The sequence below is a fragment of the Aythya ferina genome, assembly GCF_964211825.1.
Source record: "Aythya ferina genome assembly, chromosome: 11".
In the NCBI taxonomy this organism is placed as follows: domain Eukaryota; kingdom Metazoa; phylum Chordata; class Aves; order Anseriformes; family Anatidae; genus Aythya; species Aythya ferina.
This window is the reverse complement of record NC_140307.1, coordinates 18,742,772-18,763,836: the sequence shown is the minus strand read 5'-3', so window position 1 is coordinate 18,763,836 and position 21,065 is coordinate 18,742,772. Positions and strand designations below refer to the sequence as shown.

Sequence of the window (21,065 nt, the reverse complement as noted above, 5' to 3'; positions counted from 1 at the left end):
TTCAAGATACTCTTAAAGTCTCTTCCCCCGCCTCCATTTAACCTAAATTCTTTATACTGTGCATCCCTAGCAGCTACACAAATTCTGCTGTATTTTTTCTTCATCTACAAAGGTATTTGCGAGCATCATACCAGCACACAGCACTAATACTAATTAAAAGATTTATTAGCTGAAACAGGCACATTTAGAGATTCATTTGTTTTTGTCAAAACAGCTCGTATCATTTATTCTAATTCCCACCCTGGATGGCACTTTGCTGACTCAGAAGCTTGTGTTCACTTTGCTTTTCTGATTGGTACCATGTTGAAAATATACACGTACTTCCTGCATTAAAAAATAAAAATAAAACAAAAAATCCAAAACAATCAACCTACCCCCAATTTTATTGAAATTTCTCCAACTTAGCTCACCCCTGGATCATCCAAGAATGATGTGAAGCTCTCACTGAGAATTAGTAAGCAAATTTGTGTCTGTCACTGTACTAAGATGCACTTACCTACACACTAAACAACTCAGTAACAACCTGACAATTTGGAGCACGTGAAACCTGGCTCTGACAATAGGGCTGTCTTCAAGCAGGGTTTGAGATCTGATGACTAATCAACTTATATTCCATACGGTTAGGGTTCCATTGCTGTATTTACATCAACAGAGGAGAAAATCTCAGAAGCCATAACACCAATTAGTGTGGTTTAACAAAGTGCACAGCAGAGGGGAAAACCAAGTCATCAGCGTATTTTACACATCCCTCGCTTTAACCATTAATTTGATTAATCATTCTTGGTAAAAGCCTCCAGCAGGAAGTATTTTGCATTGGGCATAGAAGTAGGGACTGCTGTTGAGCAGAAAGCCCCACACCAGAGCATTAACATGTGCAGCATACAAGCCCTTTACAGTAGCAGTGACGCACACAGGGCATTCATTGATGATGCTTTGGGACAGCCGTATCTCCACAACTCCAAAAGCTATTTCAGCATTTGGGAAACCTCCTTGGGGTTGGCCCCTAGCGAGCTGCACCCTCCAGGCACCCAGAGAGCACCTCTTTCTAGCATCCCCTCTTTCTTATAGCCTGAATGAATTAATTCTACATCCAATTTACCCACAGCAATTCTGAGGGAACTATAACTCCCCCCCTAATCCACCTCCAGACAAGCCTTTAATTACACAGCCTAAACCCCTGCAGACAGGTTTTGCTCTTTGATCTTCAGTTTATTGCTGCCATAGATGTTCCTGGCATCTTTTACTTTCCAAATACACTTGTAAAGGCACAAAAAGGAGAATAAAACAGAACAAGTTCCTGATAAGTCTTAGGGGATTTCTGTCGCAACAAAGGAGCAGAACTGCTTTGAGCTGCTGGGGCTTCTTCCCTACCGTTTTTTTGGACGAAATTGAGAGCCACATGGAGACAGGATGAGCGAACACCTAGTAACCTGCTGGTGCAAAATGGTCTGAAGATGATATGCATCCAGCAGACAAAGGCTTTGTACACTTTGTCTCTTCATTTTCAGTTCCAAAGTGGCCTACTCTGAATTCTAATCAACAGAAAACAGAGGAAGCAATTATGTATAGGGGCCTTCCCATTTATCAAAGCAAGAAGCTATAGGTTCAGCATGCACTAGGTCAGAAGGTGGGTCACAGGGAGCTTTCAGCTTCTTCCAGCTACCAAATGTGATTAATTCTGTACCCACTTTTCTCACACAGCTGGGTGCCCAGCAATTACAGACCCCCCACAGGAAGTCCACTTCCCTCAGCTTATCTCCCAAGAGCAGTTACACACGCATAACATTAGCTACTTCTAGTAGACCGCACGCTGTTAGCAGGCTGTTTGAGAGAGACAACCACTGTCCAAGCAATAATCGCTCACTGTTCAGTCCCCCACCACTCCCATCCTGTGTGTATAATTAAAAATCTGTTACCTCTCTGACTTGGCTAGCAATTGGAGGCCCTCTCACAATAGTGCTCAGCAGACACAGGGCTTTAACAGATGGCAAGACAATGACGCAATTCAAAAATCTAAATATGATGCCACAGGATCAGACCGTTGCAGATTTGATAACAAATGAAAATAAACGCATGACTGTGGAATCAATAAGACATAGATGAAAATAAATTAAATGCATCGCTCATACAGTAGGGAGTGGGTGTAATTTGTTGAAGGATAAAAATGACAATCTTGCTTCTATGGTGTGCTGCAGTATCTGTGGAGCCTCTTTGTATCTTTCCTATTTTCCTACTAATGCTGCTGCAAAGCAATATTAACCAATAAAATAACATTTCACATTAAACACTCAGGCACTGAGAATTAAAAGACGTAGCACATATTCCACTCAAGTAGTTATCCTGTACATGCTGTCAGCTGCTGCTTATAGAGGAAGCGTACGACAGCCAAAAATGAGGACTGAAAACATCTTAAGCTTGCCCTAGTTTGCACCTTGCTGCTTTGCTAGATATGAAAGCATGGGTAAAAAGATTAAATAATGGCATCTTCTGTTTTCACTTATCACTGTTCACATTTAGAGAAGAGTCGAAAATAGAGTAGGAAATTTCTGAGATCAAATCAGGATAACTGAAAAGAAATGCTCAGAAAAGTATGTGAAAAACAATGTCAAGAATTTCCCGTGCTTCCCTAATAACAACCTACATGAAATTATGCCTTTGGTTCTTGTACTTTTGGATAAACAACAATTTTTCAATAAGATGGATGAGTACCTAAAAACAATGGGAATGATTCCCATAGAAACACTAAAACTGCATTACACATCTCAACACATAAATTATGCATCAATTTTCCTTCCTATTTGGAATTAGAGGAAAAAGAGCACTTAGATCCTAGTGTATTCTGCTGCTGTCTGTCACCATATTATCACCCAGATCACGCAGCAACAGTAAGAAAACTATCATGTACGATTTATTAGCTACACCCCCATAAAGAAAGCTGGGCTGCTGATACATGAGGTAAGTAAATAAGACGGCAGATGTAGAGATTCAGACAAGTGGAGCGCTGCGTCCTTGCCCTCAGGGAAGGCCACATCATGCTATTTTAGGTCTTTTTTGTTCACTGAAGTAGTTAACATGCTTCCTCAGAACAAAAACTTCAGGACAGGAATCATGGACTTAGGCTTCATATAAAAATATTTTATACGGCGCTTTCAAAATGCAGCTGCATTTTTGTGTATCACTGCTGCCCAAGATACGTTTATCAGAGCAGGACCTCTGCACTAACAAAGGACTAGATGCTGCCATGCGAGGAGGCAGAGGACCAGAGGACAGGTACGGAGGGAGCTCTGGGGGATGCTGTGGAGGATAATGATGATGACTGGAGCAAACAGCTGCTGGGCTGTGAGAAAGTACAAGGGAAATTTCTCATTTATCAAAAGCTGTTGCTCTGCACTGTCTGCACAACAGCTGCTGTGGGGTCAGTCTCCCTAGAACAGGGGATGGCCTCGGACACAGCTTACTGCTTTCTACCTCAAGGCACAACATAGCCAAGGCAGACTGGGTGTTATCTTTGCAAAACACTTAGCCTTACTTTTACAGACGGAGAAGTAACAGAGCAGCAAGGAAACCATGTTGCAAAGAAACCCTGCAGCTCTGGTGCTCAAGGCATCAGGCAACCCTTCCTCCCTTCTCCATGGCTCAGCCTTCACACAGGCCCACTAACACTACCTGAGATTATTACTGATTTTCAGGATCTTGAAATTAGTTTTCAAAAACCAATTGTGCTCCTGGGGTGATGGGATTAACCAGCCAACTCTGGCTCTCACCTTAGGTCAATCCTCCATATCTGAAGAACTTGGATAAGTTAAACATTGGCTTTTTTGACCTCCTTGCCCACACACTCCATGCTCCCAGAGTGTTTGGGTACCCAAGACCCCTCCGTTCCCTTCCCAGGAAAGCCAACCTTCCCCCAGGGCTCCTTCCAGAGTACAATAAACTCACAGTTTGAGTCTGCAGGAGAACAAGTAATTGAAACAGATTTTACACAGCATTCCAAATCAATTTTTAATTATAAATTGGCAACCTCAAAAAGGCCAAAGACCAAGGTATGTGAAATATCCTTACCTCCTGAAAAGCCATAAAAATGGATTACAAAAGATTAGAAGGGTAAAAAAATGGTTTAGGTCTGTTCTGACAGAGCTTCCTCTACTCCCTCCTCATATAAAATCTAGGACAGCCGATGCTACAACTGCCTCAAGTTCATCAAGTACCAACTTTTACTTTTTGGAGCTTTTCATCCCTAAATTCATCTATGCTTCTCCAGAATTACAATTTGTTCCACAAACTGTAAACCCATAAAGGAGAAAGCTTTTCAAGAATATTATTTCCCATTGTATCGTGTAGATGTTTTGCATACTCTCCCCAGCATAAGCTTTAGAATATTACAAGGGGGGGAAAAAGAGCAAAAAATATACACACATGTGAGGGAAGAAAAAAAAAAAAAAAAAAAAAAAAAGGAATAAAAGAAGGAATCAAATTCTTTGTTAACTCATATAGTCCAAAAAAAGTACATGGCTTTCTTTCCTTTTCAGAACTCTAAGCATTTTTTTCTAAAGTTACATGATCATCTTTAACGAATTGTTCAACAGAAAAGATTCAGATCACAAGGCAAGCTGAAATAGCATCAGTAAGCTCAAGCTTTTGATAATGTTTACCTCTATTTCATTTTCAAAGTACACAGAATGCCAAATCCTGCTTGCTTTTTCATATGCAATTAATCCCACCAAAATCCTTTGGGACTACTTCTGAAAGTAAAACGAGCAGGATTTAGTTTATAATCCAACACTGACAGGAAGGGAAAATATGATATTGTGTTTTATCCTTAGCAAAGAACCCTGGCACTAAATCCTCATGAATGAGTAGAGTGTTAGTGCATATTCTGCAGCTAATCTGGCAACTGGGCAATTTCCTGTTTGTAGTTTATATTTTGCCCAAATGACTGTGTAGAGACAGATGGCCACACCAAAGGAGGACAGTTCTGGAAAGAAGTCTCCTTCCCTCAGGAGTACTTCAAAAGATCAGTTTGGGAACTGCCAAAGCAGGGTCTTTTGCCAAGCAGCTGAATCACAACACACTGAATACCTTATTCGGCTGGGTTCTGTATCAAATTCTTACCATCTGATAAATAGAATGTTGAGGAAAGAAGAGCGAAAGACATTTCAGGGATTGATTAGTTTCTAACGTTAATGACTGGATGTTAAGACTCATTCCAAGACTTTTTTTTTTTATTCCAAGAAAGGAAATCTTTCCTGACTGCATTTTCTGCATCCTTAGAAGTATGCCCTAGGTTACTGATTATCTGGGATCCCATCATGAAGTTTTCAAAAAAGATACTCATTTCCTTCATGCTACAATGGCTCAATCAGATCAAGTTTCTAAAACATAGGTCATGCAAAACTGATGTTAGCCAAGGGCTTTATTCTCCCTCATAATTTTTATCCATGATTTTCCAGCACCAATTACCTGGGTCATCTTTTCTTTGTTTCAAAGAGAAAATAAAGATATTTAAGAATTATCTATGAAAACACACAATACATTTAGAATAGCAAGCCACATACTGTTTATTTGGATTTGAATTTACCTTTCCTCTGAGTAAACCAGAAAGATTTTTATCATCAATAACAATCTCAGCTCAAAAACCTTCAGGACTGTCAGGTAGTAAGAGAGATTTTGGGACTGTGAGATTAAATCAAGTGTTGCTGTATTGAGAAAAACTGAAGAGTCAATAGTTTTAATTTTGATTAACACAAGTCAGAACTAAAACTGGATTTAGTATAGTGCAAATGTGTCTCACCATTTTGCTTATCTGCAGAGCAAGACATCACTTCTTCAAGGTATTCACACTTGGCTGAGATTCATTCTTCATAAGCTTGAAGGCTAAGGAAAAAAAGGTTTAAAATTATATTTTAAAATGCTGGATTACATTTCAGGCTATAAATCAAAGTCTGCAACCTTGGAATCACAAAACACATATGACTATATCTTGAGTGAATACTTTGGAAATATTTCAGCTCTTTTGCTCTGTCTCCCTAGTGATAATAAATACAGATTTCAGTGCTACATTTGATTGCTACTAGACTTATGCTGGTCTATTAGGATTTCTAAATTGCATAAGCAGAAAGTGCTTCTGAAACATGGCTTAAAAGAAAATCATATAGAACACAAAATGTTACAAAAATCTAAGAACTACTGGAATTTCTGTTTAACTCGAGCAGAAATAAGTTAGATGTTGCACACCCTAGGCATAGCAAAACAGCAGCCAACTTCCTGTTCTCGTGGGAGCGTCTTTATTCCCAGTCAGGTGTGTGGGGTCAGATCAATGGAGTCATTACTGAACGGCACTGCATCTGGCGTGTTATATGGACTTGTATCACATGAGCACGTTAACAGTCCCATCTGACTTCCACCGTAACCAGTAAAACTGTCCCTAAAATCCCCAGCTGGTGACCCAAATCTATCAAAAAAATTGAAAGGATGAATGAAAACTTAACCACTTTCAGAGCTGGTAAAGTAAGAAAGATTGAAATGACACAAAGATGTCCTGTAGGCTTCTATGATAAAATTAAGATTAATTGCTGGGAAAGTCCCACTTGCAGATGAAAGAGACGGAATGTACTCCTTGGGATCAGGTGGACCATTTTAGAAACCACTGGGAAATGCAAAGCAACTTGAATAGGATTACTGAGGGAAGCAGAACCAGGAATAAAATTCAGTTCTGTTGACCTGAAGCTGTCTACTCACCTCCCAGCTATTACAAGAAACACGTGGGAAGGGAAATAGCATACTGCACTTAGGATGGCAGAAATTACTTTTAAAAAGGTAAATGATTCATAAAACTTCATGCTAGTGAGCACTCCCCTGCACCTACAACCATGTACTTGCTCAAGCATTTAACACAGCTGTATTGCTCACTTCCAAGTCACAGTTCTCATGAGCAAAGAGCATTCAAGGTGATATTCTTGGCTTGTTAAGAGCAGTACACGTCCATCTGTCGAGATCTGTTTTGACAGAATTTAATCCCTTTGCGGTTCTTCTTTGTGTGTCTGTTTAATTTTTTATAACGTTGCATATTTCACTTCTCTTAAAAGCAAAATCCTAAACATGATGTCTGATGCACGCAGGTTGTCGTAGACTTGCCTGTTCACTAAAGATATTTAGAAAGCAAAAACATTGAATGACCTGGCAAGTTTTAAATCAAAAGAAATGTGAACAAAGCTAAACTCATCTTCTTTCTGCAACATATGCAGGAAAAAGCTAGCAGGTATTGGTCCAAAAGACACTTAGATACACAAGAAAAAAAATAATAAAAGAAAACAGTGCAGGCATCCAGGGCATCTCCATATCTTGCACATTGTAAGAATGTCTCATCATTCCATCCTATAAACCAGAAAAGCACTTTATATGTAGAAAAGAGCAACAATGCTCAGAGTATGGCCTTCTGCAGAACAGGGTAATAAATTAGGACCCTTTGGTTTGGAAAATAGGTAACTGGAGGTCCACAACCCAACAAATGATGCAGAAAAGGTGATAAGAGCATGATTATTCAGCTTCTCATAATACCAGAACTACAGAAAATCTGATAGTATCAAATCTGAAACACAAATAAAATATTTCCCTCAATAAGCAATTAAAGAGTACTATTCATTACCACATTATATTTGAGAGATAAAAGTATAATGAGTTTCAAAATGGTTCACCAGCAATTTCCAAAGAAATCCCTAAATTACCGACTGCTTGAGTTTGGGATGATAACATACACACACACACAAAAAAAAAAAAAAAAAAAAAGATCACTCAGATGATGCATGCTTGCATGCTTTGTTGTACTTCTCTGAAAAGATCTGACATACTGGCCACCATCATTAGTACTAGGTTAAAGGGACTTTGGGTATGAACCATCATGAAAATTCCTGTATCGTCAGCCTAAAAACTTTAAAGCTTTCCAAAATTAAACTCAATCACCATGGAAAATGAAAATCTATTAGCAAGATTTGGTCAAATAAATTAATCTCATGAACTTAAGGCAGATTCAAATGACTGTTCAAAGAAATTGTAGTAGTAGATAGTTCAGCAAAATTTAGCACATAATGTAGATCATTATGGTACAATAACAAAACCAACTGAACTGAGGGAAGTGCAGAACCTTATGACCACTGGAAATGCTCACTTGCAATATTGCTGCCTGCAGACACTGTTTTCCTACCAACAGATAATGTGGTTAAATTTGTTATGAGACAGGTTTTTGCCCTGCTCAAGCAGTTGGACCTAAGAACAACTCATGTGTTCACAGCTGTATATATTTTTTTTTTTTAGCAGAACCTGAATTCTCCAGGTCTGCTGCAGAAAGCCTTCAACAGACAGTTAAAAGCAATTCTCAGACAGCCATCTCCTTCTCTTTGGAAAGGAATTAATCTACACCAGCTGTGGAAAGTGAAGAATGCTTCCTGTCACCTTTATATCACAGCTTTCTGTCAGTGCCGGTGACAACATCACCTCCCAGGTTAACACCAGACACAGAGGTAAGCATCCATGGAGATAAAGTCCAAGTATTTTAAAAGCAGCATCACAGATACCCTGGGGGATCTTCTATATGAGACAACACAAGTAGCAGCAAGGCCAAGCCCTAAGGAACCCTGGATAAATGTGCTTCATGAATAGATCATTCTGAATTTATCCCTTGCTCAAGGGTAACTGCTACTTCTTTGTAAATATCACACATGAACTAGCATCACATTATGATATCTGTATCTTCTATTTAAAAAAAATAAATAAATTTATCCCGAGACTATTCTCATCCCCAGCAGGCCCAATCAAATTAATCCCAAATGTCTTCGCATATGTACCCAGACACAACAAAACAAACAGAGAAGTCAGGAGCAGCCCAGGTGCCAGTCTGGTTGGCTCTTTCCGAATTTCAAATGAAGCATCAGTTTGTTAGGCTTGTTAGAAGAAAAAGTTGTCTTCACGGCTAAGTTCCGAGACTACTGAGTGCAAGTTTGGCCCCTTTATGAAGAGAGCTAAACCTGTATGGCATGTACTACTCTGTCCCCAGGTTTTGCATCAGGGAGTACATAAAACCTGAATCTGAATACATGAGGATTTGAAGTGCAATCTAAGCTTGTTGAGTGCTGTAAATAATGGGCAATGGTCATTGCGAGAGAGAAAAACATTGGATCTTTCCACCACTCACCTTACCAGGTGCTGCTTTTTAGGGTGAATTTCAGTAGTGAGGCTTAAAAGCCGGAAGCTTTACACTTGGCAACATCTTGAATAAAACAGCAATACTGTAACCGTTGCTAGCCTCAACACAGAGGGAATTTTTGACAGCTTTTTATTTTGACAAGAACAGAGAAAGCTCTCAAATTCTCAACTCAAGAATCACTTCAGTCAAAGTGGATTACAGAAGCAATTCTCTTAATCAGCAAGTTTAGCATGGAGCAGAGCTTTACAGAAAACAGCTTATAGAAACAGTAAACAAGAAGTTCCTCTCAATTATGCAGAGACCCCCACCTCAATTCCAGGTGATAAGTCATGGAAGCACAGTATTAATGCCTTATAAATAACACATCTATTTCTGTTCAGGACTGTTTCCTGTACCAAAACAATTTCACTAGTAAATAATTCTGCTTGTAGAGCTAGAGCCAATATCCTCCTTTATTCAGTAACATACCGTCTCTGCCATATATATCTAAGATAAACTGCTGTTGCTTCACCTTGAAAAATTACTTAGAGAACATTTTAATGAACTAGAGTGACTTTACCTAACAGAACAGAAAATGGAAGATCTAAGTGAGAGGAAAAGAACCACCACCACCAAATAACATCTTCAAACTCAGCTATCTCCACAAACCCACTCTGCTCCTACCTGTTCGTGAGTAATGCTGCTTGTTCTAAACATCATGGCTATAATCATGTCATCAGGTCACACACAAAAAACCTGCTAGTATTTAGCAAATAAAACCAAAGTGTTCAATGTTTTTTGTCTAGGCACCTTGAAATAATATCAAAATAACTGATCTTGGAATTTGGACTATTACTGATAACAATTTTAAAATACCTTCTGTATTTCTTTGCATAAGGCCTTTTAAAATTTAGATCTAAAAACAGATAACAAGCAGACAATTTCATCAGCAGTTGATTTATTTCTGCTTTCTGCTCTCTCTGGTCGCAGTTCAGTGAAACCCATAAATAAGTTAGGCTGGTGAAGGAGATTGAATTTTTGAGACCACAGCAGTAAATGAGGAATTGAACAGCCTGGAGGCTGAAATATCTTCTCTTGGGATATAAGCCTTTGGACCTATTAGCAGCTGTCTGTATTGCTGTTCCAGCCATCGACACATATGACCATGTCAACATATTGAAATGATTTATGTTTCTTTGTGTTGCAAAAGGACAGACCTTATTTGTGTTTGGGGCTCCATCACTATTACTGGAAACATCAAAAGTCAGTTAGCTACATAGATTACAATATATACACACCCACGTTTTATTCCAAAATTAAAGTTTCCAAACACCATCAAGCTTCTCTCAGGAACTACTTCTCAATATTTAAAAGACATCCAAACAAATCTAATATTTAGGAGGCTTAAAAAAAAAAAAAAAAAAAAAAAAAAAAAAAAAAAAGCATTGAACAAGGCCTATAGGCTGTAAGCTTTTGTGTACACTTACAGGAAAAAAGTTGTATTTTCAACATGTTTACTATATCTAACACCTTTTGTTTCTCAACTAGTTTACAAAAGTGCTGTTTGTGCTGTTAGCCACAAATTTTTCCTTTATTAAGTACTAAAAAGTAAGATTTTCCAAAAACATGGAAAGACATGGTCAGCACAATTTGATTATAGAGAAAACTGGGTTTTGTTTGTTTTTTGTTTTGTTTTTAACACTTTTAGTCAGTACTTGCAAAGGAAAGACTAACAGGGAGACTTGAAAATAAAAGCAAGCAGAACAAGCAAAGAAGAAACCTCCCCCACTACCCACCACTTACATATTTTGTAGTTCTCTGGCTTGGAATCAAAATTTCACCAAAACCCAAGAGATTCCACACACAACTGAAGAATCAATGAATCACCAAACCAAAGACCACGAGTAAAAAGAAGCATCTCCAGATCTTACTTCTTGCAAAAACATTGAGATGCCCTCTGGCAAAACGCAGCTCAGAGGAGCAGGCCCACACCCTCTGCAGGCACGTGGCGGCCATTTCGGGGCAGTTACCTCAGGAGCTGTCCCACCCGCCCGGCACAGGTGCCGCAGCGCTGTTCCTCCATCTTTGGCAGCAGACCCACATGTGATAAACAGCCTAACACACTGAAATGAACACTTGTACCCATCTCCCACTAATTTAGCATTCCACAAAAACTGAGGTTATTATTTCTAGCAAGGTGTCACTTAGTGAAGGCCACGGGCTTACCAGGCGTGGCAGAAACGGCGCCCCACAAAGTGCTGACCAGCAAGGCTTCAGACAATAGCCACACACGTAAAAAAAAAAAGAGTAAAATTTGCTAACAGATCTATAAAGGTATCTCTGCACCTAAGACAGTGCTATATCTAGTCCCAGGGCTCTCTGAACCCCACAGGGAGGAGTCAGGTGAGAGCTCCCAGACTCCACATGACTGCACACCTCCACAAGCCAGCATCCAAGCTAAACAGTTGAAGTAGAAAAGCGTTACCCAAGACAATTTTATTTTCTAACTATTCACTTATATCCCACATAGTCACATGGTGTTCGCAGCAGGCTTCCAGTGTCCACTCCTGAGGGAAATGGCATACCTGCACGACGACGGACAGCTCCAGTATTGCCTTTCAGCTAGCCCTTGCTTCCAATTCACACAGTTGGATAGAAAGAGGCACACAGATTAAACTCATACAACTGGCAGGATGCTTAGGATCTACATTGTAGTGTGCTCCCCAAAAGGTTTTATCAGCTACTGTACAATGACCACTTCACTGACGGACATTCATAGAAAAGAGTTAACAATCAATCCCACAAGTGAACAAACAGGTGTCCTACGTAGTGCAGTTCATTTACAGATAAGTGGACAGAAAAAATGCAGACACTATGTAGCATAAGTCTTTTAATTTAAAAAAAGCCCTCCTACAAATAGATTTTTTTTCATACATAGTGCAAAACAGGTGGTGAATCCCATCTGATTTCTCTGCTTAGCACAAATTTAATTACTATTTTTGCAGAAAATTAAAACTTAACACACACTGAACTTTAACTCTTTAAATTCAGTTTAAAAAAAAATCTGTAATGAGATTTTAGTATCCCACTTCAAAGATTAATGACATCAAATATTTTGGTAAAACAGACCACATCATAAAAAAGAAAAAAGTACACAATAGATATGAGGAAGTTTATGAGTTGATATAGTTTATTCCAGATTTCAATATGTACTAATAATTATTTTTCGGGGAAATCATCACTGACAGAGAAGTAAATGCTATTTTAAATGTTTTCAGAAAGCTTCTCTTATCACAGTGTTGTAGATAAACTGTATGCAGTTTTAAAAAAGCAGTGAACTTATCTCTACTGATGATACACTGAATAAATACCATCACAATATGCAAAATACCTACGTTTAACATAAGGTTCCTTTCTGTCAAAATAATCCTGAGTATTAGGTAAAAACAGTCAGAAGCATGATTTATTCAGCATCTTAATCAGCTTGATTACATGTCAGATTTGAATTTCAGTAGCTAAGAAGAATGGTGGTTCAAACTTCAGACCAGATGCTACCACCATTATTATTTTCCAAATAGCAGCCAGTGCTACATCAATGTTAGTTTTGCCAGGTTTAATGTCAATTGCACTGTAATTTGGGTGAAGTTGACTTAAAGAGGAGATGAAACAAAAATAATTTGCATTCATAACAAACCAAAAAACGTTCCCAATGACCAGGGTGAAAACAAATTTCTGCATTGCACTGAATAAAAATAATACACCCTGCCCCACCGCATAACCATTAAAATACATTTTTATCTGCTTTCACTGCTACAGAAGAATATGCAAAATAAGTCTAGTGCCAACATCTTTTACTCCTTGAGTTATTAGGGAAAAGGAAAAGTACACTTTCTTTCTGGGTAAGAAAGAACACACTATCTCAAATAAGATGCTTTATTTTTCATCCTGCTGACAAGGTTTTCTCCACTTAGATAACCAAAGTACTGCCCAAACCATTATTCATATTATTTTTTTTTATAATAACAAAAATCATCCAAACTGTAACAGCCACTGTTTATTAAAATGTATTTTTCTTCAACTGTAAGCATAGCTCTGAACGATGCCAGGTGAACCAGTAAGCAATTGTTAACTGCTGAAGAGATGACAATAAGATACAAGCATTTTAAGAGGCTTCTTCCATATCCACATCCTCTTGTAGCTTCTGCACCATTTTCTCTTCCAGCTGTTTTGGTTTGCCTTCAAAACAAAGAAATATTAAATTCAAGATGTCTCAACAGGCAAAACAACCTGAATATATTAAGCAGTTGTTTAACAGTAAACCCACCAAGCTGAATATTATTTATTGTTAACCTCCATCATCACCTAAAAATTATAGAATTGCTGCAATAGAACAGCTGATACAGTTTTTATGCAAAAGTCTAAAATGCAGTCAACGTATTTTTCCACTTATGTAGCTAGCAAAAAGATTTAAGCTGTCCTGAATGGTGTGTTGGATGGCAATAATGTTACCTCTTAATAATGCTACCAAATTGAAAAAAAAATACAGGACTGACATTTGTTTCTGCTCTTTAATGCAATACACTGAAAAGGAAACTGTTGTTGTCTGAGAAACAATTGCACGTTAGTGTGCATCATTCCCTTAGCATAAGCAAAGCTAAAAAACAAACAAAAAATTAAGCATAAATATATCCTAACAAAAGCCTGTTTCACATAGCTACAGTCTTAAGATTTGTACATAACACAAACAGAAATGCAAAAAACCTTACAGATTTCTAGTTAACATCTAATACAGTAACCTACCTCCAACTGAGACAAGGTCATTAGTAATTTTTACAGAACACGAACTAATGGATATAAGTGTTGGTTCGTTTTTTTTTTTTTTTAAATTCTCTCTGTGTTCCATTAGCTGTACTTTATAATCTGTTTTTCTCAACATGATCTAACACAAAATAGCACTTTCAACAAGCTGTTTGGAAAACAGAAAATTTAGGAGGAATAGGTATCTGCAACTCAAAGCTAACTTAAAAACTCAGTTCACTGACAAAGAATATACAATATTTTATCTGTACTAGACAGTTTTTAGTCCAAATTAGCAGAATTACCATTATATCGCAAAAAGTTAGGATTATATTCCGGAAACAGTATTCTTACATAAGTTCACACAGTGAACTACATAAAAAAGCTACATTTCCACAATTAGATAACAACAAAAAAAAATCTCATGTATTTTATATTAATTAATGCGGCTGGCTGTTGAGTTCAAATGATTCAATTCAAAGGGAAGACTTATATAAATACACTGATTAAGAGATTTGCAGTTCTGAAAGTACCAGGTATTACGTGCAATAAAATGAAAACACTGCAGTAAGAAGGGATAAATGCAAGACCAAATAAGCAAAAAGGTATGTTTGATTCAGAACAAAGATATTGCTCACATTTCATGACAAGAGCTATACTTCACATTCAATAGTCAATTTAATTGTTAAAAAAAAAAAAAAAAAAAAAAAACATAAGATTATTGGTGAGTAGGGTAAGTCGTACTAAAAAAAGATCAATATTCATCATAAAATTGTATACTCTAAGAGTATACACAAACCAGGTAAATCAAGTTCTTACCTGCATGTGGAGCACGAAGAAGGTGGATATTCTGTTTGACTTCTTTGATATCTTCTGCCTTCTGCAATTCTTTGTTCTTCTTTAATCTGGAGGATAGGGGACATTAAATTAAATTACCTTTTAAGAGGTGGTGGATGTTTTCTGTTTAATCCATGACACACGTATTTAGCTATAGGTAAATAAGTGTTAAGTAACTCTGACTGTAAGCAAATAAATATAAAAACTATTTGAAAACCTATTTAACTACATAATGGATTCAAAATCAGAAAGCCAGCACTATCAGCTCTTATCAGAAATGTGTTTAAATCTGGAAATCCAAGCTAAAAATAATGAAATACCACTATTACAATTGCATGTGTAAAAGCTACATTTTCTTTGACAGCCTATATAGCATAGTAGTTAGGTAGCACAGCAGACTCCACTCAAACTATTTTACCTCATCACTTCGACTACCATACATGTATATGTAACAAAGCAAATAAACATTTAAAACTCCTAATTGTTATTTTTCTGGAAAGACCGACTGTCTAGTACAGATCTGCAAGAGCTCCTGTAATACAAATGCTTCTCCTCACCTGTTCATAATAAACCTAGCTTGGCGTTTTTGCTTGATCTCCTCCACTCTCTTCATTGCATCAACTGAAACAAAGCAGAAGTTGCTGTAAAAGTGCTTACATAGATACAGTTGAAAATAGATGTTATTTTACAGAGCAACACTACCAGTACTCCATAATATGAAACCTCTACAACAGAGAGAACTCATATTGCATAGAAGTTCTTCCTTCTTCAAAGAGAACAGATTTTTTTGTATAATAATGAGTTATATTTTAAAACTTATTAATGGTTTCACTTCTATGCCTACATACATTTTTTACAGTTAAGCATCACAAGAAAAGCCTCTTACTCTATTTGAAATCAGATGCAAGTTACCGTCTTCCCCTTTCTGGCATTCACCCCTAACTTACAAAGTAACTCTTCCATTTTATATCATTTATATTATTTATGAAACAAACTAAAGCAGAATGAATGGGAACAAACAATGGTATTAGTATAAAGAGGCTTACACTGGGAGCCTCTTAAAATTCTGGAGAACAACCAAGGCTTTTTCAAAGATAACAGTTCAAAATACAGTAATGCTACACCTGGTTTTCTAAACAGTTTCTGAAAATAAATAAATAAATAGAATAAAAACAAGCAAAACCCCATACCCATTCATAACAGCCCCACACCTAAGAATTTGGTCATAACTCCAGTAATTTCCACGAACAATCATTAGAGAGAGCAACTATTCTACACAGTCTCCTGAAAACATGTTCATGTAAAGTAGAAGTTCACTCCTCACAGTTACTCTTCAGTTCTTTTTCTACCATGACTCACCAGTCTTGTTCCACAACTCTCTCTGGTATTTCACTGGCTCATTTCTACGTTTTTCAAATTCAAATGAATTATCCTGTATTAAGAAAAAGTAAATACAGATTATATACAGAAGCATATTTAGATCAATACATTCTTATTGTAGCACTCAACTATTAATATTCTCGATTCCTGTATTTTAAATAAATTTAGAGATTACTAGACTATGAGGGCATATATTAGTGTTTGACCTCAAAGTCTCACATGCCACAGTGATTTGCCTGAAAAGAACTATTTACCAAACCATCTCCTTTGACTATTTTCTTTTTAATAAGACAAAGGGAAGAGAAAAGTTCTAAAATGAAGTAGGAACTACAGAGTAGACTAGACAGGTAGAAGGCAAAATGTGTAGTCATTATTCAAAAGCCCAGAATTCTGAAAAAGTTCAAGAAACGTTATTTCATTGTAAGAATATCATAACAATAGAAAATCATTTGAAATGGTGAAATATTTCAATTGATGACACTGTAGGGTTCGGGGTGGGCTGATGAGAGGTGTTTTTTTTTCTGCTAGACATAATTATTTTTGCACCAGTTTTATCTGAAGATTTTTCCTTACCCACAGGCTCTTTTTTTTTTTTCTTTTGTAACTGTAAAGCAGAGTTTTAATCTTCACTTCATGTAAAGACAGTTTCAATGAGAGCTACAATATGTAGTAGCAAGAAATGGCACACAGACTCACAAACTTTGCTCCATTATGAAACAAATACTAGCCTTCACCATGTCATAGCATCAAAATGTACAAAAAAAAAGCAAACACTGGCCAAAAAAAATCTTCTAAATTCCAAGTGTGACAGGACATAACATCAGTGTCCTCAGTCACTCTAAGGGGAAGAATAAGCCAGTCCTTCAGAAATACTTTGTGAACAACCACCTGGCGACATTTATTACTTAAGGACAGTCCTGTAAAATATGAATACTTAGTATTTTTAACACTGAAGTACATTTGTCTTTTCTTTTTAACCATCTTAAGTTCTCATACACTCTTTTTGAAACATTCCTATCTATGCAAAGACTTTCCCTATATACTGTAGGCATTAAGGATATTTCCAAAGGTAACATTGGTGTTTATATAGAGAGACTTCTTACTGTAAACCAGATTATCTGATTGTGCAGAAATACAATTACCAAAGGTCTACATTCACAGAGTAGATTTACAGATGGAAAAAGCATGCCTTGGATTTTGCATGCATTGGGGATATATGCAACCAGCTTTCACACAGAAGCTGAAACATGAAGTTCAATGTTATAGACAAACCAAATGAATAGCTCACCCTCAAGGAAATCCTCTTTTCTACAGTAACTCCATCCCTGGTGCTCATCTAACTAAACAATAAAACATGCTACTAGTTAACCTAATGTGTTCAGAAGTGGAAAAGGCTAGCTTACTGCAGTTTTGATGAATTAGTGTAAAGTGTAGAATAAGAAGTTCATCTCCTTACCACTGTCAATTCTTTGCCAGCTGCTTTCCGGAACGCTTTGGTCCATCTGATCTTTCTTGGATTCCGCTTCTTCTTGAAGTTTTTGTGACATTTTGATTTGCAGAATCTAAATATCTTGGAAAAAAAGAAAAAAGTCAAATATGTTATTCCCGCCCAATTGCAAACAGGGTATCAAACAGTGGCATTTCTCTTAACAATATAGCTCATCGAAAATGACACAGATCTTTTAAATTTCAGTCTTCTTATTTCAAATGTCACTATTAAGCAACTGTAAGGGATGGTGACTGTTTTGGGGGCTGTTTTTTTAATTATTCTCAGTGATAGTATATTTTAGCAAATTACCAGCTTACAGGCAAGTATTACCTCTATTTTGCAGATTTTTGTCTGTAATAACTGTGATGCAGAAACAGGAAAAAAGGTGAGGGACTGCAGCTGGGCGAGCAGCAATTGCTAATACACGTAGTGCTTAACCCTACCACACTAAGCTTTTGGTGGAGTAGTTAAATTTCAGACATGATGCATTCTTCCAGAGTTCACGTTGCTGTTACTATACACTAAGGCATGCATACACTACCTACGGGGTCTCTGGAACCCAACCAGACTAAACTCAGAGTCTTAATGAAATAAACATGCACAAACCTTGCTAGAGCACACAAAAAGAACACTCTTTCAAAAGTTAGTATTTGTGTTACATTTCAGCAGAACCCTGTACAGGAAAACTAAACACACTTGCTTTATCATATATATTTATTAATTTGTTTCACTCTCAGTGCAACATTCAGCTACAGCAAGTTTCATTACACAAAGGACTGCTGCAATTAAGTTCGGCAACCTAAGACACTCAGTACAATTTGGCGTCTAAGAACCAGATTGGTATCCTCATCAGCAGCTCCCAAATAATAAAGCATAATGATGCTTCTTGCATCATGACATAGTGAAAAAGCAATGGGGGCAGAAGCAAGATGTAAGGAAGATGCTAGATCCCCCCAATGTCTGAAGTCATCCTCCTAAGTGACAACTGACTACAAAAAAAAGTTGGAAACCACTTAAATTTAGAAAGAGAAGAGAATAGCACAGCGAGGATATGTAAAAGTAATCTCCCATAATTACATGACTAGTTTTGTTTCTTTCATAAAGTTTTTGCTTATAAAACAAACAGTTTCAAGCACTGTTCTTGTTTCTTCTTTATAAAGTCATTTTCACAGCTGTCAGTGACATATACAACATACAGTTAAGCTGATTAAAATCCTCACAACTTGGCTGGGTTTTATTTATCATCTGCCAAAATAGCTATAAAACCAAACATGTACTGTGAATAAGTAATTTTCTATACCTGTCAACGCTTTTTAGATACAGTGCCATCCTGACAAGAAGAAATCCTCATACCTCTCATATAATATTTTTCATTGTAGTACATGCACAGAAATACCTGTCTTTTGGATCACAGTTTTAAACTTTAAAGATCAACACTCAAGAGGAGTGCTGAGCATATCATAATGCCTTGGACTGAATTTACTGAAAGCAATTAAAGCACAAACCAAAACATTCCAACCGACCATTTTTCCTTTTTTTTCCTTGCTCCTTTTTTTCCATATATTCTACAGATTTCTACATGTTGTAATGTACAATTACTCCACTCATCTACAAAAATAATTGAGAATGCTTTGGGTTTTTGCTCTACTACTCCAAATATAATCTGCAAAATCCAACACAACAAGAATTGCTAAAGTTCGTTCAAATTACACTGTGTTCTTCTAGTTAATGATGCATAATAGCTTAACCCTAGTTTCCCGCTAGGTACTGGACTGAAAAACAACCAGAAAAAATGGTTGAATATTCAAAGTAAAAGATTAAGAGACTAGTCTTTAATATTAAAGTCCCATTGGAAAGACCTATAAGTTTCCAGAGTTTAAATACTATTAATTGATTCATATTTAATGAAAAATCTTAAAAATCATTCATTCCACACAGTGATCTTAAATTGCAAATGAACGATATTTTCAAAATTGCTGCTGTATTTTATTTAAATACCCTACATAGTTCATTTGGAATACTTTAAATCAAGGCTTGTAAGAAAAAGGACAACATTAAATATTTGGTGCAAGCTAGTAGCATCAATCTCATCCTCCGTAAATGACAGAGAAGCAAAGAATAACCAGACAGCTGCTTACCAAGTGGGTTCCCAATGCCATTTAACGAACTGCACGATTACATCATGAAATAAAGTACACACAGAAGTTGCCACTGAGAAAATATCACTTTTATTCTGGTCATGAAATACTCGCTGTCATGTGCTAGGTCTCCTCTTTACATGGCCAGGCATAACTTATTTAATTCTGAAGTTGTTATGGAGTCTTTACCAATTACCAATGGCTATGGCCATCATAGGGTCACAAGAACCAATCTGGAACAAAACATTTTTTCATTGAGTTGTTTATATATATTTCACTATCACTTAGTTCAATCCGTGGTTTATATCTGGATCCCACGGCCACCCCCAGCTCTCTGAAGGTAGCTATGGAACAAAAGGTTGCATTTAATTTTATAGCTACATTCTGCTAGACTCGTTTGAGGCACCTGCCCCAACTAGCCATGGAAGCCACTTATGTTCATCCAGGTGGCGTTTTCAGGCCTGTCAAAGATGCATAAAAGAAACTTTACTACTGACACTAGAAATTTCACTTAAACTAGTACTGAAATTACGTGGTAAGCTGTTGAGCTATGCACAACCCAGCCCCAACCCACTGGAAGTAGTCCCACATCCAGCTGCCATTTTCCAGTCAAAAAAAGTAAGTAGCAAGATGACAACGAGGCAAGAAAGGGAAAGAAAAAAACAACCCCATCACCATCTAGAGTCCCTCAGTGCCCACGAAGCTGCCCACCCCCGAGGTACCCTGGGCTCCCTGCCACCCAGACCGGGGCTAAAACTTCACTTAAACGCACGGAAAATCACACCCGTTACCCAAGAGCTCGTGAAAACCGCACCTTTTTGCAAGCTTAAACTCATTCCCCTCCGGTAATCGCTTCTAAAGAAAACAGCACACATATAACCTTCAGCAATAGCCTCCCACGACCTTTTTTACCCCCCCCTTTTTTTTTTTTTTTTACATCCAGCCCCCAGGAGCTGTGACTGGGCCGGCAGGGGCCGGGCCCCGGCAGCAGGCGCCGCGTGCGAGCCTCGCCCCGCGCCGGGCCCGGCCGGGCCGACAGGCAGCAGGCCCCGTCCCGAGGCCCGGGCCAGGCCGCCCCGTACCTTGCAGTCGTTGCGCACGAAGACGACGCCGTGCCCCGGGTAGATGGGCCCGGAGCAGAAGTAGCACTTCTCGATGCGCATGGCCGCCGCCCCGCCCGCCCCGGCGGAAGATGGCGCCCGGCTCCCCGGAAGGCCGCGGCCGCCGCGCCGTGAGGGGACGGCGG

The 21,065-nt window shown here is 37.9% G+C and overlaps 1 protein-coding gene and 1 long non-coding RNA gene across 2 annotated transcripts in view; both read right to left on the bottom strand.

Annotated features, from left to right (window-relative positions):
• The window catches only part of LOC311442733, a 54,074-nt gene extending 42,934 nt beyond the window's left edge, over nucleotides 1–11,140 (bottom strand). Inside the window, exons 1-2 of the long non-coding RNA XR_014696814.1 lie at nucleotides 10,982–11,140; nucleotides 5,792–5,874 (exon numbers count right to left, since the gene is read on the bottom strand). This is a non-coding gene — a long non-coding RNA (uncharacterized lncRNA). The remainder of the gene's footprint in view (nucleotides 1–5,791; nucleotides 5,875–10,981) is intronic.
• Nucleotides 11,141–12,350: 1,210 nt separating this feature from the next.
• On the bottom strand, nucleotides 12,351–21,040 carry RSL24D1 (ribosomal L24 domain containing 1). Its single transcript, XM_084532290.1, has 6 exons — nucleotides 20,902–21,040; nucleotides 17,649–17,762; nucleotides 16,172–16,244; nucleotides 15,370–15,433; nucleotides 14,795–14,880; nucleotides 12,351–13,414 (listed from the first exon to the last, which is right to left on the bottom strand). The coding sequence occupies exons 1-6, from the start codon at nucleotides 20,980–20,982 to the stop codon at nucleotides 13,341–13,343; spliced, it is 492 nt and encodes a 163-aa protein (XP_084388416.1). The 5' UTR covers nucleotides 20,983–21,040; the 3' UTR covers nucleotides 12,351–13,340.
• Between the last annotated feature and the right edge of the window lie 25 nt (nucleotides 21,041–21,065).